Genomic DNA, 26,287 nt, shown 5'->3' with positions numbered 1-26,287 from the left:
TGCTCCACAACAAGAGAAGCCACCGCAATAAGCCCGTGCATCGCAACGAAGAGTAGCCCCCTCGTCGCAACTAGAGAAAGCCCGCGCACAGCAATGAAGACCCAACACAGCCAAAAATAAATAAATAAAATAAATACATTTATTAAAGAAAAAAAAAGAGCAGTTTCAGGGAGGGGAGAGGACCTGAGTGGAATCGTGGGCTCAGGGGAGAACAAGAGAAAAGAAATGAACTCATCAGCTGCAGATGATGGCCCTTTAGGGACAGAGGAGCAGTGGGGTGGGAGCTGCAGGGTGAAATGGGATGAGGAGAGGGTTTTAGAGGTTGAATAGTGACAGTGTGATTTTAGAGAAATGGATGATATGGCAGCAGAGAGGGTGGGGAGAGTGGGCAGAGGAGGGATGTCCCCCTGAGAACAGGAGGTGGGGAAGGCGGTGCTGAGAGCACTGCCAGAACCCCTCTGCACACAGGGGGACAGGGGAAGGGTGACTGGGGCGGAGGGAAGATTGTTGGAGTCAGGGTCCTAGAGGGAGGGCTGGAAAGATGGGAAGGGACAGTCTCAGAAGGAAGTATGACCTGGACACCGTGGAGGGGCCACCAATGTTGATGACCAAGGGGTTGAGACGTGACTGGAAAGAGGAGAGGAGGTCGAGACAGGGAGGGCCAGGGGCTTGGAAGGCGTGTCTGCCCTCACGTTGATCCCCAGGAAACAGGACGGATGGCAGCGGTGTGGGTATCCTGAGCCCCGTGCAAGTTCAGTGCCACCCGCAGGCAAAGACCAGTCCTCCCCCTTCCCCAGGAGAACCAGCTCCCCGCAGGCAGGCCACGTGCATCTGGGGGTCTGGGAGAGCTTCCCCGGGAGCTGACATTCCTCCCTGGGGATGGGGGGATTCCAGGCTTAGGGGCAGCACTTGCAGAGGTGGGGAGCCCTGAAATGACCGTCCATGTCCAACCCTCGCTGAATGCCCACGGCGTGCCATGCCCCAGGCCTTTGCCCCAGAGCCTCTTGGGGTCTTCACAGCAAGCCTGCGAGGTAGATGCTGTTTTCATTCCCATTTTGCAGCTGAGCACACTGAGGCTGAAAGAAGCAGTCACATAGGTAAACAGGGCTGAAGTCATACCCAGGGCTGTGCCGTTCTGGAGCCTGGGCTGGTTGGGCAGGGGGGAAGATCGCAGAAAAAGAATAAGGCCGAATCATGCACGGCCTTGACCTAAACGCTGGGGACTCAAGCTTTCTCTGGTGGCATTGGAGGCTTTTTCAGTCGAGGAAATGATAGGGTTGGATTTGTATTGTCTTACGATTACCATGGTAACCACACTTCCAGCTACCAAGGTGGATGGGAGAAGGCAAAACTGGAGCAGCACGGGCTGTGGGACCCAGAGATGGGTGGGGTTAGGATCTAGAGGTGGCAGTGGGGCATGAGGAGGGAGAGAGGGTAGAAGGTTCCAGAAGGGTGATGGTGGTGTCCATCCCCAAGGCGGGGTCTGCAGGCCTGTGGGACATCCAGAGCAGTCGTGGTGCTGAGAGCCTGCAGGGTGGCACTGGGGCTGGCCTGGGTGAGCGTGGAGCCAGCAGAGAGGGCCCAGGGCAGAGCCGGGAGCACACCGACCTCCAAGAGACCTTGAGGGAGAGGAGCCTGTGAAGGAACGGAGGAGGTGGAGCCGCAGGAAAGGAGGTGGAGGGATTTGCGGGTAAGAAGCGCTGAGTCAGGCAGCTGTTTGCAAACCTCCCATGAGAGCAGAGTCCTAGGCAACACCAGAGAGATCAAGGAAATGAACATTCTCGAAAGGTTCTCGAATAGCAGTGACTTTAAAAAAAATAAAAAATAAAAAGCCTTGTTGGGTAGTGAGTTCCCCATCACTGGAGGCATCCAAGCAGCCACTCACCTGGAGGCACTGCAGGAGAGGTGGGAAGGGCTTTGCCCGCTGCAGCTACCTTTGGTTTGTGCATCCTGTGCCTGTCTGCCCGGAGCCCCAGCCCTTTAGAACTAGGGAGGGCACAGACAGAGGGGTCTCCCACCCACCGACTCACTTCCCTCTGCTGCCGGCTCCAGGCTTCGCCACAGCTGCCCTGCCCCGGCTCCCTTCTGGCCAAACACAGGCTTCCAGCTTCCTCTCCTTTTGGTTTGGTTCTTTGGAGCCCAGCAGCTCAGTCCTCCCTGCCAGCTTGGGGGAACTCCCTGGTGAGCAGCAAGCCCGCCCACCCCCGGAAAAGGGGCTCCGGGCCCCACAGACAGAGCAGAGCTGCCGACTTCCTGTGTGACTCCAGCAGCAAGTCCGGTTTGCCTGCCTGGGCCTCGCTTTCCCTCTTTGCAAAGTGGGAAGAGTCACACTGGGGCTGCCCCGGGGTGCCCCAGCAGGGCAAGGAAAGGAGGAATAAATGGCCCGTCGTGCGCGGGAGGGGTAAGGCGGAGAGGCCGGCCAGGCCGGAGCGTGGAGGGCCTGGAAGGCCTGGCTTTGCAGCGTGGACTGGACCCTGCAGACCCGGCCTTGGCAAGCTCTTCCGCTGACGTCCCCGAGGCCGGAGCCTGAGCACCCCCGCGGGACAGGGCCGAAGCTCTGCCGGGCCCCAGCTTTACCTAGGAAGCCCCCATTTCAGAGAGTCTCCACTTGCGTTTTCATTCAAGGAACTATGTCATATTACATTCTGCTGAGAAAATAGATCTTCCCACTTGACCTACTTCCCACCCCCAGCGTTGCCTGAGGCCCAGTTTGAGAAGCTCAGCTGTGGGTGAAGGGTCTGTGGAGGGGAGGGCTGTGATCCCATTTGCGGTGAGGGTACAAGGAGGGAACGGCTCCAGCCCCAAATGGCACCTCTTGTCATTGTCCCCATTGGGGCCTCTGCTAGGTCTGTGCGGGGTCTCCTGTCACTCATCAGGTGCTGGGAGGAGTGGGCTTCCCGGAGAAGGGAACCTGAGCTAGGCCTAGGATTGACCTCAACAGAGGGCATTTGGGGGTGGGGGGAGGGACTGAATAGGAGCAGGAACAAGTCTCCTGCTGGGCCCTCGGGAGCTGCGTGACCTTGGATGAGTTAACTTACTGTCCGTGACCCTGGATAAGTTAACTTGCTATCTCTGGGCCTCGAGGTCACATGGAGCAGCGACAGCTCTCATGGTCCACCCCCCCGACCCTTGTCACACACTCCTGCCTCCCTCTCTTCCCTACGCCACCCCCCTCCACCCTTCCAACTCGTAAGAGCTCAAAATAAAACCCTCCTTTCTCAAGTTTCTAAAGATGTCACAGTTCCAGTGCCAGCCACATGTTTCTCCACTTCATTATCTCTGCTTTTCTTTGTTAATTAGGCTCCAGTAATGATCTCACTTCTGCCTTCCCGGGAAGAGCTGGCATCTGCTGGGTGGGGCCTGGAGGCCTTTGTGGGCAGACGCCCGGCTGCCAGGCCCAGAATTGGCTGGCTGCCTCCTTTCCTGCAGGAGGGGAGGCCCCGCCCTTTCCATATGGGTCGTGGCCACCCCAGTCTGCCCCTGGGCTGGTCAGTGGTCCCAGCCCTGCCCTCCCTCAGCTCTGCCAGGTGGGGGAAGGGTACCTCAAGGTTCCCAGCGGCTGTTAGACAGGGGGCTTCTCAGGCCCCAGGAGCGAGCAATGGGGGGCTTCAGGCTTTTCTGCAACATTCCAGAAAACCTCACCGAAACTAGTTCCCCAGCTGGGACCACCCAAGCCGACAGGAACAACTAACGCCTTTATTTAGGCTGGAATGAGATCAGCTCTCAGGGTCACCAGGCACTGCGTGCGGAACAGAAGCTCTCTCGCTGGCTGATAAATGCGTCTTTGAGCCACGCAAGTGGAGGCCTGGGGGATGGGGCACGAAGGATGGCTCAGCGCACGTGGCTTACTGGGTGGACCGGATCTTTCCAACCTCCTGGGCTGGGTGGGGTGGGGTGGGGGAGGGTCTGGTGGCAAAAGAGACCTCATGGTGGGAGGTGAGGATGGGGACAGGACAGCACAGCCTGCGGAGGGACCCCTGCAGGTTTGGGAGCCCAGGACCAGGTACTTAGTCTGTGAACGGTTCTGAGGTGTCTTCTGGGCCGGGCACTGGGCTGGGTGTAAGTAGCTTTTGATCAACACCAATTAAAGAGAACCCTGCCTCGTGGAACTTACGTTCTGGTGTGGATGCAGAGAACAGACCATGTGCCAAGGGTAAAGTGTACCAGGTGTGAGTGCTGAGAAGTCACAACCCTAGATGTGGGGTGGCCAGGGAAGGCTGGTGAGCAGAGGCCTGAAGGCGGCAGTAGTGAGCCAGGAGGGCATAGAGAAGAGCCTTGCAAAGGCCCTGAGGTCCCCTGCCAGGGTGGGAGGCCAGGTCGGGTGGAGAACCAGGTAGGAGATGAGATGGAAATGGGAGAGAAGGCCGATTGTGGACGATGGATCAGGATGCTGACCCTTGTTCCAAGTGAGCTGGGAGCCAGGGCAGGCTTCTGAGCAGAGGAGAGACAGAATCCAGTTTAGGATCTAACAGGATCCTTCTGGCTGCTGGGTGAGGACACACAGGGTGGCAGCAGGGGACGATGTAGGGAGTTGGTCCTGGCAAAGCAGGTGAGGCCCAGTAGTGACAGCAGTGGTGGTAAGTCCTTGACTCTGGGCAGAGTTTGTAACTGAAGCCGACAATTTGCTGATGTGGGCTGTGAGAGAGAGAGGAGTTGAGTTTGACCTCAGGGATTTGGGCTGAGCTTCTGGAAGGATGGAGGTGCGGGTAGGTAGCTGAGACGAGGAAGATGCAGGAAGAGCTGGCCGGGGGGTGGGGGGGAGTCTCAGGCATGTTTGTGGCGTGTTAAGTGTGGGGTATTATCCAGGCGCTGTTCCATGTAGAGTGAGGGTGGGGGGCGTGTCCAGGGAGTGGTCCAGGCTTGAGGTATAATTTGGGGAATCACAAGCATATTGCTGGTATTTAAAGCCCTAACAGAGTGAGATCATCGGGAGTGAGCAGAGTCAGAGGCCAGGGCCCTGGTGCCTTCAGCCTTTGTGGGTAAGGAAAAAACCGGGAGGGGCCAGGAGTGGGTGGTGTCCTGGGGCTGAGTGGGAAAACCCCATTCTCCCTGGGGGAAGCCCTTCTCCCCTTGTGGCCGTGAGGCTCCCACAGCCCAGAGACACGGCTGAGCATCTTGCAGGGATGTCAGGGGTCAGGCCTTGAGCAACGATGGCTTCTCAGCAGGCCCCAGGCCCACTGTGCAGGATTATAAATGCCACCCAAGGCAAGCGGGAGAAGCTTTCCCCTCCGCTGCACGAAGTAGGGGAGCCCCGGGTTTCCACTGTCTGTTCCATGAAACAGCAGGTTCTGCACGCCCTCTTGGGTGGGGACCTGGAGAGTGGCAGGGCTGGGTGAAAACTTCTCTGGTACCAGCAGAGGATCTCCTTCACCGGGGAAAGGAGGATGGATTTGCCCCACAGACAACAGAGAGCCCTCAGTGAGTTTAAAGGGAAGGAAGGACATGGTCGGATAGACTGTTTGGAAAAATCTGAGTGGCTTGCAAAGCAGAGGATGAATTCGGGGAGGGCAGGTGAGAAGACCCACCTGGATTTTTGGATGGAGACAAGGGGGCACAGAGGGGTTTCGTTGGCTGCTGTAACAAATTACCCACTCGGTGGCTGAAAGCAACACAGGTTTATCTCCTTACAGTTGTAGAGCTAAGAAGTCCAAAATGAGTCTCACAGGGCTAGTCACGGTGTCCGCAGAGTGGGTTCCTTCCCAAGGCTCCGAGGGAGAATCTGTTTCCTTGTCTTTTCCATGTTCTAGAGGCCGCCTGCGTTCCTTGGCTTGCAGCCCCTCCTGTATCTTCAAAGCGCATCCGTCCAACCTCTGTTGTCCCCTCTCCCTCTGCTTTTGACCTTGCCTCCTTACAAGGACCCTTGTGATTACATTTAGGGTCCACTCAAATAACCCAGGATAATCTAGCCACCTCAAGATCCTTAATTAATTAATTAATTAATTTATTTATTTATTTATTTTTGCGGTACGCGGGCCTCTCACTGTTGTGGCCTCTCCCGTTGCGGAGCACAGGCTCCGGACGCACAGGCTCAGCGGCCATGGCTCGTGGGCCCAGCGGCTCTGTGGCATGTGGGATCCTCCCGGACCGGGGCACGAACCCGTGTCCCCTGCATTGGCAGGCGGACTCTCAACCACTGCGCCACCAGGGAAGCCCCAAGATCCTTAATTTAAACACACCATCAAAGTCCCTTCTGCCATGTAAAGAAACATAGTCACAGGCTCCGGGGCTTAGGGCGTGGACAGCTTTGGGAGCCACTACTCAGCCGAGGTTTCTCTCCTAAGTGACCGTGTGGGAGGTTGGAGCCAGGGCCCCACGAGAAGGGAGGAGGGACAGGTTTGAGGGGACCTGGAGAAGCCGGCCCGGGATGTGCAGAATCAAAGGTGCTCAAGGAAGCAGGCAGAAACATGGGTTTAGGGGTTGCAGATGCAGAGAGAGTGAGAAGAAACAGCAGCATGGATGGAGCAGAGGAAGATCTCTTCCCTCCCCGTGTGCAGCAACTGAGTCAGACACTCCTGCCCTGTCCTCCCAGCCACAACAGAACGAGGCTGTACTGCCAGGTGGTCAGTGGGCTGGGGTGAATCCTGGCTCTCCCTCTAACTCACTGTGTAACCCAGAGCACGTGGCTTCCTCTGTGTGCCTCAGTCTCCTCGTCTGTAGGATGCAGAGAGTCCTAGGACCAACTTCATAAGGTTGTCAGAAGGATTAAGTGAAGGAAGCCATGCAAAGATCTAAGAAGAGTACCTGGCACGCAGGAGCTTAATTTCTCAGACAGTTATTTACCGAGCGCTTGTGATGTGTCGGGTGTTATTGCGGGTGCTGGGGCTGTAGTCCTGAACACGTGCAAACAGACTGCACGCTCAGCCCACAGGAAACATCTGTTCTCGGGTCGTTGGCTGCAGAGTTTGCTGTACAGCATGAGGATCGGGATCGGTACCCCCTCCCCGCGTAAGGCAGTAGAGCCCTCCCTCGCCTGTGCGGTCCACTGCCTCCATCTGCCCACCTTGCCCAGGCTGGGAGCTGATGCCCTGCTCATCACATTTAGTGTGTGGCATTCCGTACCTGGCCAGTCGTGGCCACAGTTCGGCCTTGGGACCATGGAGGAGGGAAGGGGAGAGGAGAGGGAAGGACACGATTTCCCTTGGGAAGGGCCATGGGCATGTCTGCTCCCAGGACTGTCTGTCCAAGACAGACCCCCACAAGAAAACCTGGCACTTGCTCTGCCCAGCCAGGTTTGCAGGTTCGAGCATGGAGCTGCAGGAGAGTTTGTGAGAAAGCCCTCTGAGGAGGTACTGGGCTGTTCTCAGATGGGAATGCAGCACCCAGGGGTCAGAGAGACCTGGGTTTGAGCCTCAGCGCCACCCATCGCAAACCATGTGGCCTTGGTGGTTGGGAACAGGCACCTTGACTCCTCTGAGCCTCGGTTTCCTTATGTGTAAAATGGAGATCATAACATCTAAAGGTCAGGCTTGTCGTGAGGAATAAAGAACATCACTGTGTAAATCACCAGGCACTGTCTCTGGTGGGCACGTGTCATCAGCAAATGGAAGATTTGCATCCCAGTGTCTGGCAGCTGGGAGGGCAGTGAAAGGGCCTGGAGCCCCAACAAGGGAGGCCCCAGCCAGGCAGCTCTCTGTTGGCCATTGTTCCAGGCTCTTGTGTGCACTGGGTCAGCTGAAGTTCAGACAGCTGGACTCCAGGGAGGAACCTGGATCACCTGCCCAGGCAGGTTGTGGTCCACCCACCATGCACCTCCATCCCAGGGAAGGGAGATGGATTGATGGGGGCACAGAGCTCAGCTCGAGGGAACTCTGGGGGAGAAGGCTTGCTTTCTCCCCTCCCCTGTCCCCCTCCCCAGTGAACCCCATGCACTGATCAGATCCGTCACGATCCTGGCTCATAACCCACTCTGCCATCAATCCCTGCATGTAATCATCAATCAATCAATTGATTGATGGTTGTAACTTTTTATTTTGAAGTGATTTTTTTTTTTTTTTTTTTTTTTTTTTTGCGGTACGCGGGCCTCTCACTGTTGTGGCCTCTCCCGTTGCCAAGCACAGGCTCCGGACGCACAGGCTCAGCGGCCATGGCTCACGGGCCCAGCCGCTCCGTGGCATGTGGGATCTTCCCAGACCAGGGCACGAACCCGTGTCCCCTGCATCGGCAGGCGGACGCTCAGCCACTGCGCCACCAGGGAAGCCCTGAAGTGATTTTTAATTTACAAAAAGTTGCAAAGATAGCACAGAGTTCCCAAATACCGTCTGACCCATGTAGGATGTTAACATCTTTCATAACCATGGTCCATTTATCAAAACTAAGAAATTAACATCGATTGGTGCCATGCGATTAACTAAGCTATAGGCTTTATTTAGATTTCTTCAGTTATTCCACCGATGTCGTTTTCACATTCCAGAATCCAGTCCAGGATACCACATTGCATTTAGCATTCATTTATTTTTATTCTTTCATTCGTATTCCCACATATTTGTTTGCTCACTCGTTAATAAATACTATGGTGAATGCCCATGAACCCGCCACCCGTCTAAGAATCAGAACAGAACCAATAACGTACATCCACCTACGTGCTCTCCCTCATCCTGTCTGCCTCTCTCCCCAGAACAAATATTCTGAATTTTATGTGTGTCAATCCCTTGGTTTCTTTCCCTTCAAAATTGCAAAACTGCAGGAAAAAAAAAGAATAGTATAATGCCTGCCTATATATTCTTTGTCTGGATTCATTAATTCTCTTTTTTGTGTTTGTGTGTGTTAATTCTTCTTTCTTCTTTTTATTTATTTATTTTTTTTTTATTTTTTGACCTCGCCATGCAACATTCGGGATTTTTTTTTTTAATAAATTTATTTTCTATTTTTGGCTGCGTTGGGTCCTCGTTGCTGCATGCGGGCTTTCTCTAGTTGGGGCAAGTGGGGGCTACTCTTCGTGGCGGTGCATAGGCTTCTCATTGTGGTGGCTTCTCTTGTTGCAGAGCACGGGCTCTAGATGCTCGGGCTTCAATAGTTGCGGCACGCAGGCTCAGTAGCTGTGGCCCCCGGGCTCTAGAGCGCAGGCTCAGTAGTTGTGGCGCGCGGGCTTAGTTGCTCCGCGGCATGTGGGATCTTCCCGGACCAGGGCTCGAACCCATGTCCCCTGCTTTGGCAGGCGGATTCTTAACCACTGCGCCACCAGAAGATCCCAGACATTCGGGATCTTATTTCCCCGACCAGGGGTTGAACCCAGGCAGGCCCTTAGCAGTGAAAGCGCCAAGTCCTAACCATTGGATCACCAGGGAATTCCCTGGAGTCATTAATACTTTCCTTTTAAAAAAATTATTTATTTATTTATTTATTTGGCTGTGCCAGGTCTTAGTTGTGGCACTCAGGGTCTTCATTGTGGCACACGGGATCTTTAGTTGCGGCATGCATGTCGGATCTATTTCCCCGACCAGGGATCAAACCCAGGCCCCCTGCATTGGGAGCGTGGAGTCCCAACCGCTGGACCACCAGGGAAGTCCCTGGAGTCATTAATTCTTAACATTTTGCCACATTCCTTCCCTCCCTCCCTCCCTCCGTCCCTGTCTGTCTCTCCCACAGGCACAGACCCCGCCCCATTGATTTCTGTCTCTGCCTCTTTCTCCATTCAAAGTAAGTTGCAAACATCTTGACTGTTCATGCCTAAATATTTCAACACACAACCCACAACTCTCCAGAACAATGCTATTCTTTTCAGATCCACAATACCATTTTCACACTTATAAAACTTACTAACTCCCTGTCATCTAATAGACAGTCTGTATTCAAATTCCCAAAAATGTCTTTGACACTGTGTCCCCCGTGATTTAATCACTGCTCACAGGTTGATTTCTTTTAACATGTCTATTGCATATAATACGGGCCTAAACCAAAATTATTTCATGTTTTTTTTTAACTTTTTAAAAATTATTATTTATTTATTTAGTTGTACCAGGTCTTAGTTGTGGCAGGCAGGCTCCTTAGTTGCAGAATGCATGTGGAATCTAGTTCCCTAACCAGGGATCAAAACCAGGCCCTCTGCATTGGGAGTGCAGAGTCTTATCCATTTTGCCACCAGGGAAGTCCCTTTTTTTTTTTAACTTTTATAACCAAGGTGTCCTATTGTAAGAAGCCTGGGACTTGCTTCTGTCACTTAACATGACGTAACACAAGGTTGAAATGTGTGGCCATAGCTGTTTGTTTTCAGGGCTCTGTAATATTCCATTGAGTGACTGTACCACGATTGATTTGTCCATTCTCCTGTCCTTGGCCATCTGGGTTCCCTCCATGGTCTTGCTGTTACTAAGAGTGCTCTTAGCACGCTTGAGCATGTTTTCTTTGGCACACATACGAAAGATTCTCTTGGGTACATGGGGTCATGGGCCTGGGGAGGGCTTCCACCCCACTGCAGCACGGCCATCCCCTCTCTGAGCCTCAGCTTCTCCGTCTGTAAAACAGATGGAGGACTTCCTTGCGGGTCCAGTGGTTAGGACTTGGCGTTTTCACTGCCATGGGCCCGGGTTCAATCCCTGGTCGGGGAACTAAGACGCCACAAGCCGTGCAGCCTGGCCAAAAAACCCCCAGAATTCCTGCTGCCCCTAAATACAGATCATGGAAGGGGTTAAGAGATGAACTGAGTTTTACCCTTTTATTCTGGCAAAGGCCTGGTGCCAGGAAAGGGAGGTATCTTGCAAGTCGCAGGGTCCCAGAGAGGGACTTGGCTCGTCCCCCACCTGAGAGCGGGGTGGGGTGGATATCCACCCTCTGCTCTCTTGAGAGCCAGGCCCGCCCAGGTCTGCTTTCTCCCTGGATCGCCCAGCCCAAGCCTGGCAGAGAGAAGAGGCTGCTTCGAGAGGGTTGAGGAGGAACAGTTATTCCACTCTTCCCCAGAGATCTGGTCTCTCCCTCTGAGCAGCATTCCTTGCTGCTGGCTGCCTCTGTGTCATTTTGCATCATGGCTGTCAGCACACAGTCATCAGCCTGAGCTGGGGACCTCAGACTAGGCTCAGAAAGGCCAGGCTGCTCAGGGCTCGTGTACTTTGCCCCAGGAGAGGGCTGTGAGGCCACCCCAGGCATCACCCCAAGCTGACTGGCTTAAAACTGTGTACATAGCATGACTGTGGTTTAATAAGCTTGATTGCTTTCTTTCCCCAGGCAAAATTCAGTTAATCCTCAGGCTAACAGACAGCAGATTAGAAACAACAAGATGAGAGCTACAGTAGTGAGATAGACAGTAGTGAGAGAGAGGAGACCAGAAAACTGGAAACAGCAGCAAGAGGCAGGAGAAGTGCCAGCCTGGGGCAGTGGGGGACATGTCACTGCAGCCAGCGCAAGTTCAACAGCACTTTCTGGACAGCACTGGCGGTCAGGTTATGAGGGTGACCTCTGCCTACCCCCAACCACGTGCTTAATAAGAGAGGGGTACTTGATGAGTTTTAGAAAATGGTCTCCCCCACATGAGTAAAGCAAACCCAGGGACTTAAGAGAACAAACTTCCATCATGTGGAAGAGTTTTGTATGGAAGATTTTGTTTCCTGAGACTACACAAGATAACTGAGGCACTGGTAATAACGTCAATGATAACTTGACACTGATGGCATAAGACCTTAAATTTTTTTATGCACGGTATCATTGGATCCCTCCCAACAGGCCAGGATTCCCATTTGAGGGATGTGGAAACTGAGGCTCACAGAAGTTGAGTGCTTTTCCAAATACCACACAGCATTAGGGTTACAGTCAAGATTGTCTTGCAACCTGCTGGGCCAGGGAACTTCCCTGTCACTGGCCCTGAGGACCCCCTTTCTCCCCACTGTCTACAGGCATTCAAGCGGGTACACTGAGGGCACACCACACTCCGCATGGAGCCCTGTGACATTTCCAAATGGAGAATATTCTGAAATGTTTGCAACAGTTGGTGTCCTTACAACCAACCTGGGTTCAGAGAAGCTCAGGCAGGACCCCCCCCAGAGAAGAAGAGTAATAACTAGACCGTAGACTGTGCCAGGCACGGGCATAATGTCCTCACCTCATCCTCACGGCAGCTCCATGCGGTCGTTGTTGCTAATTTTTTTTTAAGGTTTTTTTTTTTTAAATTTTTGGCAGCGTTGGGTCTTCGCTGCTGCGCACGGGCTTTCTCTAGTTGCGGCGATTGGGGACTACTCTTCGTTGTGCTGAGCAGGCTTCTCACTGCGGCGGCCTCCCCTGTTGCGGAGCACGGGCTCTAGGCGCACGGGCTTCAGTAGTTGTGGCGCGCGGGCTTCAGTAGTTGTGGCACGCGGGCTTCAGTAGTTGTGGCACGAGGGCTCAGTAGTTGTGGCTCGCGGGCTCCAGAGCACAAGCTCAGCAGCTGTGGTGCACAGGCGCAGCCGCTCTGCGGCATGTGGGATCTTCCTGGACCAGGGCTCAAACCCGTGTCCACTTGGCAGGCGGACTCTCAACCACTGCGCCACCAGGGAAGCCCTGTTGCTACTTGCCAGACGAGGAAATCCAGTGGTTGCCTAAGGTCCCGAGCTAATAACAGAGCCAAGATTTGAAACCAGGCAGTCAGACTTCAGAGCGTGTAGTCTTAACTCCTGGCAACAGGGCTGCACCTCAGAGCCCGGGAAAGACCACTGGGTGTACGGCCGAGGCCCCACGGGGCCCTAGTGATTGTGCCTCACCCCCCTCCCCATGTTCTCATGTTTCCTGATCCTAGTTTCGCCCACAAGCAGAACAGACTCGGAGATGATGGCTGCCGGGACTGTCCCACCCCAGCCTAGGCTGGAACAGCCGCTGCCCACAGCCATCCTTGGGGAGGTCCCTGGTGACCACAGGCCTGGCCACCCCCTCTCCAGACAGTGGGTGTGTGACGGTGGTGGCAGGAGCCTGGCTCTGTCAGGAAGGAGTCCTGTGACCTGCCCGCAGCCTGCCAACAGGCCCACTTGGCTGGAGGTGCAGGCTAGCAGGGTGCATGGCCTTCCTCCTCCACACCGGGGCTCGCCAGGACTCGGCCAGGGGCCAGCTGAGGACAGTGGCCATGATTCAAGTCACAGGAGAGCAGCTCTGTCCTGGGCACCTCCGAGCCCCCGCCACAAGCGTGTTCAGCCCTCCCCCCTGCAGGGAGCTGGAGGGCTGGGGCTCAAGCAGGAACACAGGCAGGGCCTCTTCACCTGGGGTTCAGGTTCAACCTCCCAGCAACTGCGTCACTCCTTTGCCCTCACCACCCGAGGGGTTGCCTCTGAGTACACAGAGGACCAGCGCCTCTCTCCCCTCCAGCCCCCGCCAGAGGCTAACCTGGCCTATTTCATTCAAAAACTAGTCCTCTAAGAAAAATGGAACCCCCTTCCTCGAAGTTAAGTAAAAACAAAGAGGTGGGGGAGAAGCCAGGAGCAGCTGTGGAGAAACGTGGGCGTCCTCTCAGAGGCCCGACGCTGAGCCGGAGGATCCAGTGGTAACGTGCATCGTGGGCCTGACAGTCTGCACGTGGGACATGCTTGGTCCACTCAGCAGCTGTGATTATTCTTGGTATTACGGAAAAAGGCCCCTAAACTCCCACCACACTCCAGAGACATTCAGGACACCTCCCGGTGCCACCAGCGTCCCTCAGGCAACTCAGGTCCCACTTTCCTGACATTTAACTGCTGCCACAGTTTGCTGCCTGGGACCGACCTGTGAGCTCTTCGTGCTGGCTACCCTGTGATGTGGTGTCATCCCTCCCTGTCAGCTGCAGCCTGGTTTGGGGGTGTTCTCCCCGGCAGATCAGACAGGACATAGGGGAGGGGAAATTTTCCATGTCCCCTAACATGTGTTGAGCACCCACGGGATGCATGCAGCCCCAACGTGCAGATAAGTCTGCGTCCCACGGGGCCTTGGGTGGCATGGATGTCACCTCCTCTGGGAAGCCCTCCTTGATCCCTGGCTCGGTTGGGGTCGTCCCCCCCCACCCCATGTTTCCACGAGCCATGCACTGACAGTTATCAAGCCCAGTGGGTCACCAAGTGTTCCTCACTGTCCCCTGCCTTGTCTAGGGCTGTGCTCTGTACTCTGCTAAGTGCCCAAGGGCAGCACTGCATCCAGATGGGACGGTGCTCGTGAAATATTTGTCCAAGACGAATACTATATCAAGACAGTGAGCTGAAATGCTGAGAGGTGACATGGCGTGGCCCTTTAGGGCCTGGCATTGCCTCCCACAAGGCGAGGGCAGTGTGCAGCCCAGGCCTGCCCTGTCTTTGTCTCTCTCCCCCAGCTGGCAGCGGTGCAGCAGAAGCCTACAGGGGGAGGTGGGGTTGGTGAGTGAGTCCTGCGCTCCCAGAGAGGTGCACAGGTGACGGCCATGTCCAGCAACTACGGGGACCTGAGCTTGTGGGCTTGCTTTGAGGTGCTGTCTTTTATTTATTTATTTATTTATTTTTGCGGTACGTGGGCCTCTCACTGCTGTGGCCTCTCCCGCTGCGGAGCACAGGCTCCGGACACGCAGGCTCAGCAGCCACGGCTCACGGGCCCAGCCGCTCCGCGGCGTGTGGGATCTTCCCGAACCGGGGCACGAACCCGCATCCCCTGCATCGGCAGGTGAACTCTCAACCACTGCGCCACCAGGGAAGCCCCGAGGTGCTGTCTTTTAATCCAGAAGGCTTTTTGTCATGTACTGACTGAGTCCGGCCCTACCCTGGGCTTGAGAGGAGACACAGGCGTGGAACTATGAGCTGATGGAATGAGAGGTTTAGAGGAAACACTTTATAAAGATCAACCCTTCTTTCTACAGATGGGAAACTGAGACTGCAGGAAACCCAGAGTGCGTGGTAGAGTGAAAGACAAGGACTTTTGGGTCAGACAGAGTATTCCTGGCACTTAGCGGCTGTGTGACCTTGGGCAGGTTACTTAACTTCTCTGAACCTTTGTGTCCTCGGCTGTGGTGAGCAGTGGCCATGACCGCATCCGGGAAAGCTGCCAGCAGAGCATCCAAGCGCTCATTGGGTGAATCCAGGCTGATCTTTCCCTGGCCTCTGTGGTGCTGCTGTGCCTGTGCAGAATGCCGGCCACCAGAGCAATCCCTGGTGGCAGGGGGTTAGCTAGATAGAGAGTGTCCTCCACCTCTCTGCAGGCTCTAGGTGGCCCTGGGACCCAGCGCTCGGTCCTAGTTGTCTGCTGACCTGGAGGAGGGTCAGGTTGACTCTCGCCACATCCTGGGTCCTGAAAACCATCTGGAAGGGCCATGTTGGGGTGTATGGGAAGATGGAGGGCTCCAGGGGGTGCTGAGTTTGGGGTCTTGGTGTGGCCAAGGGGAGCCATCACTCCCCAAGATGGGGACACAGGAGGGAGGGTGTTATCTGGGATGCCTGACATTTGCAGTGTTTCGTGGGCACCCAGGTGGCTGGTAGGCCGTGGTTGAAGAGAGAGATTCAGGAACTCCGAGATACGGCAGATCTAGGTTCCAGAGTCACGAGCGCTGGCAAGAACAGGACCAGACCAGGGACAGAGGGTGAAGGGGGAGGAGGCACCAGGCAGTGCGGGAAGCTCTCTGCCCTGAGGGGCGGCCCTGGCCTGGGACTGGAGGCCCCTCCCTGGCGCTGGTGCAGGGAGAGGGCTGGGCCTCCCGGACAGGGCGTGAAGGGCAGGCGGGGGCAGCAGACAGTCTGAGTGGCACAGAGCCCTTGGCTTCCTAAATGGAACCGAGTTCTGTGAGATTTTCCAGATTAACCCAGGAGCTGTTTTTCTTCACAGACCCACTCTGTCTGCCCCGCCCCTCACCTCCCAGGCCCTGGCTTCCTGCCGGCTGCCAGCTCTAGTCCTCACCCCCCGCCCCAGAGGCCCAGCCCTGTGGTTACTGTGCGAGGGTGCCCGGGCCCTTCCTGGAACTCCAGCTCCCTCCCCAGCCCAGGGCACAAGCCCGCGACCCGGACCTTCGCCATGCCATCCACTCCCGCCCAGCCCGACCCTGTCCCTGGGGGGACCCACTGACCCCCCTCCCGCTCTTCTAGGCCAAGGAGAGGAGTGAGGGGAGCACGGGGTCCAAGCAGAAAGTGCCCGTGGAGGGCTGCCCTGGACGCTAGGCCGGAAGGGTGTGCGGCCCCTACACCCCCAAAGCACGCCTGTCTCCCTGGTCACAGGCCTGGGGCTCTTGGTTTGCAAGGCAACCAGGGTGAGTTCTGAGAGCCCAGCTCAGTCAGGCCGGCACGCGCTGCTGGACCCATCACTGCCCCCTCCCCGGCTCTGGCCCGGGCTTTAGCCGCATCCAGCACATTGTGACCTTTCTCCCTTCAGTGCCCACGGATGGGCCAGTCCTACACCTGCTGTCTTTTCCCACCTGCACCCCACTCGTCACAGACCCCTACCTGCCTTCCAAGAGACCATTTGAACATCCTGCTCTCCCAGGGGGCCTCCCCACACTTGCACGGACGGTGTAGGCACCCCGATTCATGCCCCATGTCTCATCGGAGGTGTCCCCCGTCGCACTTCTGGGCGCCACCCCTGCTAGGCTGTGAGTTCCTGGGAGGAGGCTCACGGCCTCCCTCTCCTCAGGGTGCTCCATGCCTGACATGGGGCCTGTACGGGGGAAGGTGTTCAGAGAATGTGGGGCGGGTGGATGGATGTACAGACAGACGGCTGAGGCCAGACACAGGCTGCAGGGGAGTGGGCGGGCCCTGGAGAGTCTGCACCAGCAGGTGAGGGTCTGGGCCGCCATGGGGGAGAAGGAACAGGTCCGGTGGCCGAGACCGTGCCGACGCTCACGCCCCCTCGTCTTCCTCTTGTAGATGAAGATGATGCCAACAGACTTGGGGAGAAGGTGATCCTCCGGGAGCAGGTGAAGGAGCTCTTCAACGAGAAATACGGTCAGTGCATGGCGGGGGAGGGCAGGGCCTGGGGGGCAGCCTTCCTTGGAGGCGCCCCTCCCTCTGCAGCCATCCTGGCCTCCAGTTGCCCCCAGCTGGCCTGTCCGCTCCCTGGGGACATAGTTGCCCTGTCCGAGACTGATGGGAGCTGATCCCTCATTCTCCCCATCCAAAAAAGGGGAAAAAAACCCTGATCTGTGGTGCACACAGTGGGGATGGCTATGGTCAGCATTTCTGTTTCTCTAGGGCTGGGCTGTGTGGCAGAGTACGTGCCCCACAGCCAAGTGCTTGTTCACGCAGATGCTTGTCTGCCCAACATACACTCAGCCCTGAGATTCCAGAGGAAGGCATCTGATCCCACTGTCCAGGGGCTCAGTGTCGGGAGGGAACTGGCCATGGAATATATGAAAGGTGCCAGGTCCTGTGCAGAAGGCATCCAGGTGCCAGGGCGGAACCCAGGATGGTGCAGTTGATAATACGGTTACCACTGATGTAGCATTTTCTAGATTACTGGGTGCCAGGCTGCACTAGGTGCTCTATATACACTTTGTTTGTGATGAATTTAGTAGTATTGGCTCCACTTTGTATTGTAGCAGAGAAAGACAGTTAAAAAAAAGAAAGAATTTCAGAGAGTGACAAAGGAAAACAGGAAAATGTAGAAGTGTGATGAGGGTGAGACGGGGTAGCCATGGCCTGTCTGGATCGGTGAACCAGAAAGCTCCTTGGGGACTTCCCTGGTGGCGCAGTGGTTAAGAATCCACCTGCCAGTGTAGGGGACATGGGTTCAAGCCCTGGTCCGGAAAGATCCCACATGCCGCGGAGCAACTAAGCCCGTGCACCACAACTACTGAACCTGTGCTCTAGAGCCCATGAGCCACAGCTCCTGAGCCTGCGAGCCACAACTACTGAAGCCCATGCGCCTAGAGCCCATGCTCTGCAAAAAGAGAAGCCACTGCAGTGAGAAGCCGTGCACCCCAATGAAGAGTAGCCCCCACTCGCCACAACTAGAGAAAGCCCACGCTCAGCAACGAAGACCCAACGCAGCCAAAAATGAAATTAATTAATTACTTAATTAATTGAAAAAAGAAAGAAAGCTCCTTGGACGAAGGGACGTTTTAGCCAGAACTTGAATGTCAGGAGGGGACAGACATTAGAAGGAAGCTTGCCAGGCAGAGGGAACAGCTCGGTGACTGGGGAGCAGCGAGAAGGCAGGAGGGCCTGGAGTGGGAAGATGTCACAATGACGGGGCGGGGAGAGGTGGGCAGGCCAGGACTCCGAGTTGGGGTTTCATTTTGAGAGTAACAGGAAGCAACTCTGCTGGTGGTTCGTGGTGTCTTTTTCACCTTTTATTTTGGAATCAGTTTTCAAACATATACAAAAGCAGAGAGAATGACAAAATGACCCACCATGTAACCCAAACCCGGCTTCTGTGCTTACCAACATTTTGCCAATCTTAGTTCATCTGTTTCCACAGGCACACTTTGATAGGTTTAGTACTTTGAAACAAATCTAAGACATCCCGTCATTTCAGCCACAAATACCTAAGTAAGGACTTTTATGTTTTCTAATACAACAGGAGTGGATTTTTAGCAGGCATCAGGTCCTCATTTGTCAGGTCCAGGCGTGCACACTTAACAAATCATTGCACTGGGCATGTGCGAAAGTACCTGTTTCATTGCCAGTGTTGGATATTGATTTTTTTTTTTTTTTTTTTTTGGCTGAGCCTTGAGGCATGCGGGATCTTAGTTCCCTGACCAGGGATCAAACCCATGCCCCCTGCAGTGGTAGTGTGGAGTCTGACCACTGAACTGCCAGGGAATTTGATGGATTTTTTTTTAACTTTATTGAAGTATAGTTGATTTACAATGTTGTATTATTTCTGCTGTACAGCAAAGTGACTCAGTTATATATATTCTTTTTCATATTCTTTTCCATTCTGGTTTATCACAGGATATTGAATATAGTTCCCTGTGCTATACAGTAGGACCTTGTTGTTTATTCATTCTGTATATAGTAGTTTGTATTTGCTAATCCCAAGCTCCCACTCTTTCCCACCCCCACCCCTCCTGGATTTTTAGTTTTGCTAATTGGATAAAAAAAAAAAAGTGGTGTGTGTGTTGACTTATAAACTCTCTGTGGTGCGGTGGTGACTGAGTGGGGCTGTGCTGGGTCCCAGCCCTTCCCCACACAGCTTGGCTTTGACAGGGGACACCTTCCCTGACTCCCTGTGCCCTCTAGGTGAGGCCCTGGGCCTGAACCGGCCTGTGCTGGTCCCTTACAAACTGATTCGGGACAGCCCAGATGCTGTCGAGGTCACAGGCCTGCCTGATGACATCCCTTTCCGGAACCCCAACACATATGACATACACCGGCTGGAGAAGATCCTGAAGGCCCGGGAGCACGTCCGCATGGTCATCATCAACCAGCTCCAGTGAGTGCCCCCAGCACCTGCGTCAGGGTGGGCAGGGTGGCGGGGGCTGTGGGAGAGGGTGCTGCTTGGATCTGGGAGAGGAACCCCCAAAGCAGGCCCAGCCAGGAGTCAGAGAGAGAGACAGACAGAGAGAAAAGGAGAGAGAGGGACCTTTCACTTGCACAGAATCCAGGAGACGGACTAGCTTAACACTCTCATCTTAAAGATCAGGAAACTGATACCCAGAGTGAGGAAAGGGACAGTGTAAGTCACAGTGGGTCAGCTGGGCTCTAGACCCAGGTAGCTTAGTCCATTCGGGCTGCTGTAACAAAATACCACAGACCGGGTAGCTTAAACAAAAGAAGTTTATTTCTCACCATTCTGGAGGCTGGGAAGTCCAAGATCAAGGTGCCAGCAGATTTGGCATCTGGTGAGGCTCTTCCTGGTTCACAGATGGCCCTCTTTTCACCGTGTCCTCACATGGTGGGAGGGACAAGGGAGAAATCTGGGGCCTCTAATAAGGGCACTAATCCTGTTCTCGAGGGCTCCACCCTCCTGACCTAATCACCTCCCAAAGACCCCACCAACAAATGCCATCACATTGGGGATTAGGTTTCAACATTTGAATTTTTCGGGGACACCAGCATTCAGTCTGTAGCCCCGGATGTCCTGATTACAACCCCTTTCAACTGAAACACAAGGCCTCAGCATTCATGGGTGTTTATTTTTTTGATTTTAATTAAATTTGATTTTTTTTTTTTTTACTATTCCCCTCATGTTTACCCATTTTACTGTATTTAGAAAATAACAGTAATTCACTACCCCCACCCCCCAGAGACAACCACTGTCTGTATTTTACTATATATCCTTATAGTGTTTTTTAAAAAATATGATAGTTTATTTGATTATTTTCTGATTTAGAAACAATACACACAGCAAACTTGGGAAAATACAAAAAGTAGAAAGAACGAGGAAGCTAACCCATAACACTCCTATTCAGAGTTAACACTGGTGGTGCTTTTTTTTTTAAAAAATATTTATTTATTTATTTATTTATTTGGCTGTGTCAGGTCTTCGTTGCGGCATGCAGGATCTTTAGTCGCAGCATGTGGGATCTAGTTCCCTGACCAGGGATCAAAGCCGGTTCCCCTGCATTAGGAGCACAGAGTCTTAACCGCTGGACCACCAGGGAAGTCCCTGATGGTGCATTTCTTTCTTAGTTTTTCCTCTACCCAAATTTTCTTTTCAATTTTATACTCCATGTTTTAAAATTAAAATAGTATTTGCATGTGTCAAAAAAATCAAATTATGCAGAGGGGTCTCAAATGAAAAGTAGAGGTTTCCCTTCCTTCCCAACTACAGTCCACCCCCTGAAGTAACTTCTGGAAAATAGGAGAAAATGCCCACCCCACACCCTGTAGGCATACTTTCCACAGAGAACCACCAAAGACATTCTGGGGTTTTCCTTCAACGTTTCCACTTCTCTTTTAATGCCTGTTATATATATATATTTTGAAAAATGAAACTGAGATCAAACAGTATTTATCTGTAGACAGTAAGTAAACTTGCTGTTTCCTCTCTGGCTATCTTGCGTTTATTTGACCATTATCCATTTCCATGATAACTCCCTTTAATGACTGTTTAGATGGACCATAATGTCCTCTACCGATGGACATTTAGGTTACGTCTAATTTGTGGGGGGTGGTTCATATAATAACACTGCAAGTCAAATAATCAATAAAATAAAAAGTGAAAGATATATTAAAATATACTACTGTCTCAAATATCCATTTACATAAATCTAGGCACACACTTTTTTTTTTTTTTTTTTTTTGCGGTACGCAGGCCTCTCACTGTTGTGGCCTCTCCCGCTGCGGAGCACAGGCTCCGGACGCGCAGGCTCGGCGGCCATGGCTCACGGGCTCAGCTGCTCCGCGGCATGTGGGATCCTCCCGGACCGGGGCACGAACCCGTGTCCCCTGCATCGGCAGGCGGACTCTCAACCACTGCGCCACCAGGGAAGCCCCTAGGCACACACTTTTGATCACTTGGTCAGACGACACCCTCTCTCTCTAGAGGAAACCAGGTCCCGAGACCGGTGATCACGTGCCTGCTCTGGGTGGGGATGCTGACCGTTTTCATCCGGGTCTTACCTGGCTAATGTTCCAGCAGTGGCGGCATCTCATCTCATGTCATCTCATGAGAGATGTCGCCCAGACTCAGGGAGCAGGTGAGAAGGAGGAGGGGAAACCTCATTTTCTAACTGCCACCTCATCTTTCTCTTTTTCAGACCTTTTGCAGAAATCTGCAATGATGCCAAGGTGCCAGGTAAGTCAGAGGCTAAAGAGGCCATCCTTGGGAAATCCTGGGCAGTCCAGTGGTTAGGACTCTGAGCTTCCACTACAGGGGGCACGGGTTCAATCCCTGGTCAGGGAACTGAGATCCCACAAGCCACACAGTGTGGCTGGAAAAAAAAAAAAAAAAGGCCACCCTTCTGCCTCTCAGGGACCAGAGTCTATGGACAGATCTGGGCCAAGTGGCACGCAATAGAGGGAAGTGTAATCCCCCTGCCCAGTACCTCCCCAGGGAGCCTGAGACCTCCCTCTGCAGCGCCAGTATCCCCAGGTGCTGGAAGGACAGGAAGCCTGCAGGCGCCCTTCAGAGAGGCCCTGCCACAGAGGGCCAGATCAGCTAGAGAGGATCAGCTAGAGAGGGTGTCAGATCTGCTAGAGAGGATGAGGGACAGGCTGGAACCAGCAAGAGGGGGCGTCAGGTAGGATGGCGGAAGTCACCTGGGGAGGGGAGGAGGGGTAGCGTGGGGTCGGCAGGGGTGAGGCAGGCAGGCGCTGCCCGAGACTGGCTGGGCCCCCTAGATTCTGCCTGCATTTGCAGGGCAGCACCTGCACCAGACCCTGGTCTTCTGGAACCTTTCAGGGTTCAAGAACCTGGGAAACTCTGGGATTCTGATTAAGCAGGTGTGCCATAGAGCTCGAGAGGATGGAGCCCTGGGGATTGGGAGGTGCACCTCTGATTAAGAAACACCCATCTAGTCCCACCTCTCATGGTACCTCTGGGAAACTGAGGCCCAGGGAGGGGAAGGGACTTGCCAAGGCCATATAGTGAGTTGGTGGCCGCCTAGAACCTGGTGTCCAGACCATCCATCTGAACCACAGGCCACCATGGACTGCAGGCCCCAGCATGGCTGCTTAATGGGGACAGTGACGGAATTCAGCGAGGTGGCCCCAACCCAGCCTGAGACCCAAGATGGTCCAACTCCAGATGGTCCCAGTTCCCCTGGGACACCACAGCCTGGGGTGGCACAGGCAACCAGCAGCCACCTCCTTCTAGCATGTGCTGATGCCACGGGCATGGCACTAGGCACTCATGGTAGGGAGGTGGCTAGGTTTGGGAGCTGCTCCCAAGTCAAAGGCAGACACACAGAAGGCTCCATGGAGGCCTCAGGGAGGAGAGTTTGGGACAAATGATCAGAGACTGGATGCTGTCACTTACATCCACCCCCCCCCCCCACCATGGCCATCTTTAGGGTCTTACAGTGACCCTAGGGTGGCCACAGCCCTGGGCCAGCACCGCTGACTTGTTTGCATGTGGAGCCTCCTACAAAAATTCCTCCTCCCTGGCTCACAACCTGGGCTCCTCCTGCCTCCAGAGTCTCCTATTTCCCGGGGTCTTTATACCACATCCCAGACGCCAGGCTCTGGTTTTGCTTCAGCAGCTGAACAAATAATTGCCCACTGGGCCCAGCCTGCCCTCCTGCTGTGTCATTAAGACCCTTCTGGTGGCTGTGTCAGTAACCTGTCCATCCACTCAGTCAAGCCCAATCCCCACCTATGCTTCACGCAGCTGCAAATCGTTTTTTTTTTTTTTCTTTTGGCCTTGAGGATGCGGGATCTTAGTTCCCCGACCAGGGATGGAACCCGGTCCCCTGCGGTGGAAGTGCAGAGTCCTAACCACTGGACCGCCAGGGAATTCCCCAATATACAGCTGCAAATCTTTTTGATAAGTCTTACATATTCACATGAATTGAATTCAGCAGCAACACAACCCCTGCTCGTCCTGCTCTGTGCTGGGCTTGGTACTAGACTCTTTCATACACATAATCTCCTTTGAGTCTCATATCATATTTGTCCCCTTTTGGCTCAGAGAGGTTAATCAATTTACCAGGGTCACACAGCTAGTAAGTGGCAGCAGTGGAGTTTGAACTTAGGACTTCTGGCTCTAAACCAGGGTTTCTTTCCATTGGGACACTGCCTGTCTACTAGTACCTGTGACCTGTCATCATTCACAGCAAATCAGATCTGGGTCATCACACATCAGCGGTAACAGTAGCAACAATACTGATAGCAATTCTCAGTTTCTGACTGTTTGCTGGGGACCAGGCACATTAGCTCATGTGACTCTCCCAGCAAGCCTGCAGGATCTTACGTTTTACTTGTGACAACATGAAGGCCCGTTGGCCACTAAGTGACTCCCCTTAAGACTTAAGTCTGTGTGGCTCAGAGTCTGGGAGTTCTGGGGAGGCTGGGAGCCCGCAGGCTACATGGTCTGGGGAGGGTATAAGGAAACCTGCTAGGGAGACCTACCTGGGGGAGGAGGCTCTATTGTTAGCAAAGCAGACAGGTGAGCGGGAGCAGGAAGGTGGACGAGTGGGGCACAGGGCTGCTTAGGGAAGGAGGCTGGAGAGATGGGCCTCAGCCACTGGTGGGCCGGGAGCCTTGAGTGCTGAGAAGGGGACTTCAAACCTGAGAGCAAGGCCTTCTCCGGGGGGGGCGGGGTCAGGAGGCCAAGACACAGTGGCTCTGGCACCCGGCGTCAGCAACCCTTTCTCCCACCAGCCAAAGACAGCAGCATCCCCAAGCGCAAGAGAAAGCGGGTCTCCGAAGGGAATTCCATCTCCTCTTCCTCCTCCTCTAACCCGGAGTCCGTGGCATCCACCAACCAGATCTCACTCGTGGTAAAGTTGCACAGACCTGGACCTGACTGCTCTTCTCTCTGGCTTTCAGCCGGCACTCGGGCAGGCTCGTCTACTCTGGAGCATGGGTCTGGGGTGCGGGGAGATGCTGGGCACTGAATAGAGTCTGCAGACACATCTGCCTGCCCTGCCCATGAGATGGTCCACCCCCGTCTCATCAGGTGCCCACAGGCGCCCGGGGAAGGAGTTCACACCCCCACTGTGCAGATGGGCAAGCTGAGGCCGAGGAGAGGAAAGGGACCTGACCACCCACTCGGCAGGACCTCAAGCAGACTCCTGGGTTCCCGGGGCAATCAGATGCTAGACTAATCTCTGTGCTCACATCACATGCTCTGAGCCACAGCCCTGTGAGGTGTTCCCTACAGTATGTAGACAAGGAAAACCAGGGTCAGAGGCCGAATGACTCTATGGCCTCATGGCTGGTCAGTGGTGGATGGAGACCCCACCTCCAAGGCTCCACCTGTTCTGCCATGTGGCCGGATTTTTCTCTCCCACCCACGAGGAAAACCTCATTAAGGGCACACACTTGAGGGTTCTTTCTAATTTCAAACTATTAGCTTTGAAATCCCGAGTCCAAATGGGGAGAATATTGGAAGACAGTTGAAAATGACTTTAGGATTTGTTTATCCTTGGACCCCTCCCTGCTAAACCCCAAAGCTCAGGCTCTGCCTCTGTTCCTGCCAGGGTGCTCACAGAGGGTCCCTAGCCCCTCCCACCACCCAGAGAGACAGGACAGCTGCTCTGGAGCCTGAGGCCTGGAGGGGGCTGAGTTGATGGGGGTGACCAGCAGTTCTGAGCCAATCCCCAATTCCCTCCCCACATGTCTGCTCACGTGGTTAGCCCCCAGGACACAGGTGGGAATAGGTCAGAAGGCTCCAGCCCAGGCCCCATGGCCACTGGTGAACTGCGTGACCTTAGACAGGTCACGTCCCATCTCTGGGCATTCCATGGCCTCAAAATAAATAGCATCTGAGGAAGCCCTTCAGAAAGCAGCGCTGAATGTTCCGGTATGCTCTCCACATCACCTGGAGTCCTAACCCGGGCTCTCTGTCCCCCTCTTTCTAGCAATGGCCAATGTACATGGTGGACTATGCCGGCCTGAACGTGCAGCTCCCGGGACCTCTGAATTACTAGACCTCAGTGCTGAATCAGGACCTCACTCAAAAAGACTAAAGGAAATGTAATTTATGTACAAAGTGTATATTCGGATATGTATCGATGCCTTTTAGTTTTTCCAATGATTTTTACACTATATTCCTGCCGGCAAGGCCTTTTTAAATAAGTAAAAAAAACAAAAAAAAAAACAAAACAAAAAAAACATTGCCTTTGTTCCTAACTGTTGCGTGTTCTCTCCTGGAATTTGTGGCTGCTGCTGGGGTCACATGACCTCAGGATGCGGCACCATGGAAGGCAAAGTGCTAGGCTGTCCCCTCTGGCCTCAGGCAGCATTCAGTGTGGTAAGGGGCCGTCTTGTCCTTGCCCCAGTAACTCAGGTGAAGTCAGAAAAGTCAAGTATGGGGACTTCCCTGGTGGCACAGCAATTAAGATTCCGAGCTCCCAATGCAGGGGGCCTGGGTTTGAGCCCCGGTCCAGGAACTAGGTCCCACATGCCACAACTAAGGAGCCCACGTGCCACAACAAAGGAGCCAGTGAGCTGCAACTAAGGAGCCTGCCTGCCGCAACTAAGACCTGATGCAACCAAATAAATAAATATATATATATATATATATATTTTTTTAAGTCAAGTATGGTAAGCAAGTATGGAATCTCCATAGCTGGAGGGAAGGCATCTTGGCGAAGGGGCTTTGGGTTGGGCCTGGAGGGCTGGGGTGGGTTTTTTTGTGTGTGTTTTTCTTCAACATCTTTATTGGAGTGTAATTGCTTTGCAATGGTGTGTTAGTTTCTGCTGTACAACAAAGTGAACAGCTATACATATACATATATCCCCATATCTCCCCTCTCTTGCATCTCCCTCCCACCCTCCCACCCTCCCTATCCCACCCCTCTAGGTGAACACACAGCACCAAGCTGATCTCCCTGTGCTATGCAGGTGCTTCCCACTAGCTATCTATTTAC

General features: G+C 54.0%; 1 protein-coding gene across 3 annotated transcripts in view; it reads left to right on the top strand.

The window, feature by feature from the left end:
- Nucleotides 1–25,629, top strand: part of GTF2IRD1 (GTF2I repeat domain containing 1) — a gene marked incomplete at its 5' end in the record, with an annotated part of 79,150 nt that extends 53,521 nt beyond the window's left edge. For 2 of the 3 annotated variants that reach the window (XM_079720057.1, XM_079720056.1), the window contains 5 exons: nucleotides 16,734–16,811; nucleotides 19,050–19,242; nucleotides 21,512–21,549; nucleotides 24,075–24,193; nucleotides 25,277–25,629. In XM_079720057.1, coding sequence (XP_079576183.1) covers nucleotides 16,734–16,811; nucleotides 19,050–19,242; nucleotides 21,512–21,549; nucleotides 24,075–24,193; nucleotides 25,277–25,345 — 497 coding nt within the window. In that variant the 3' untranslated portion in view covers nucleotides 25,346–25,629. Of the gene's footprint in view, nucleotides 1–16,640; nucleotides 16,812–19,049; nucleotides 19,243–21,511; nucleotides 21,550–24,074; nucleotides 24,194–25,276 lie in introns of all 3 variants that reach the window. The other variant, XM_079720055.1, reaches the window with a different exon arrangement.
- Nucleotides 25,630–26,287: the final 658 nt, after the last annotated feature.

Source organism: Hyperoodon ampullatus (assembly GCF_949752795.1).
Source record: "Hyperoodon ampullatus genome assembly, chromosome: 14".
In the NCBI taxonomy this organism is placed as follows: Eukaryota; Metazoa; Chordata; class Mammalia; order Artiodactyla; family Ziphiidae; genus Hyperoodon; species Hyperoodon ampullatus.
Note: the sequence above shows the minus strand (reverse complement) of the source record. Positions and strands in the feature narration are given on the sequence as shown.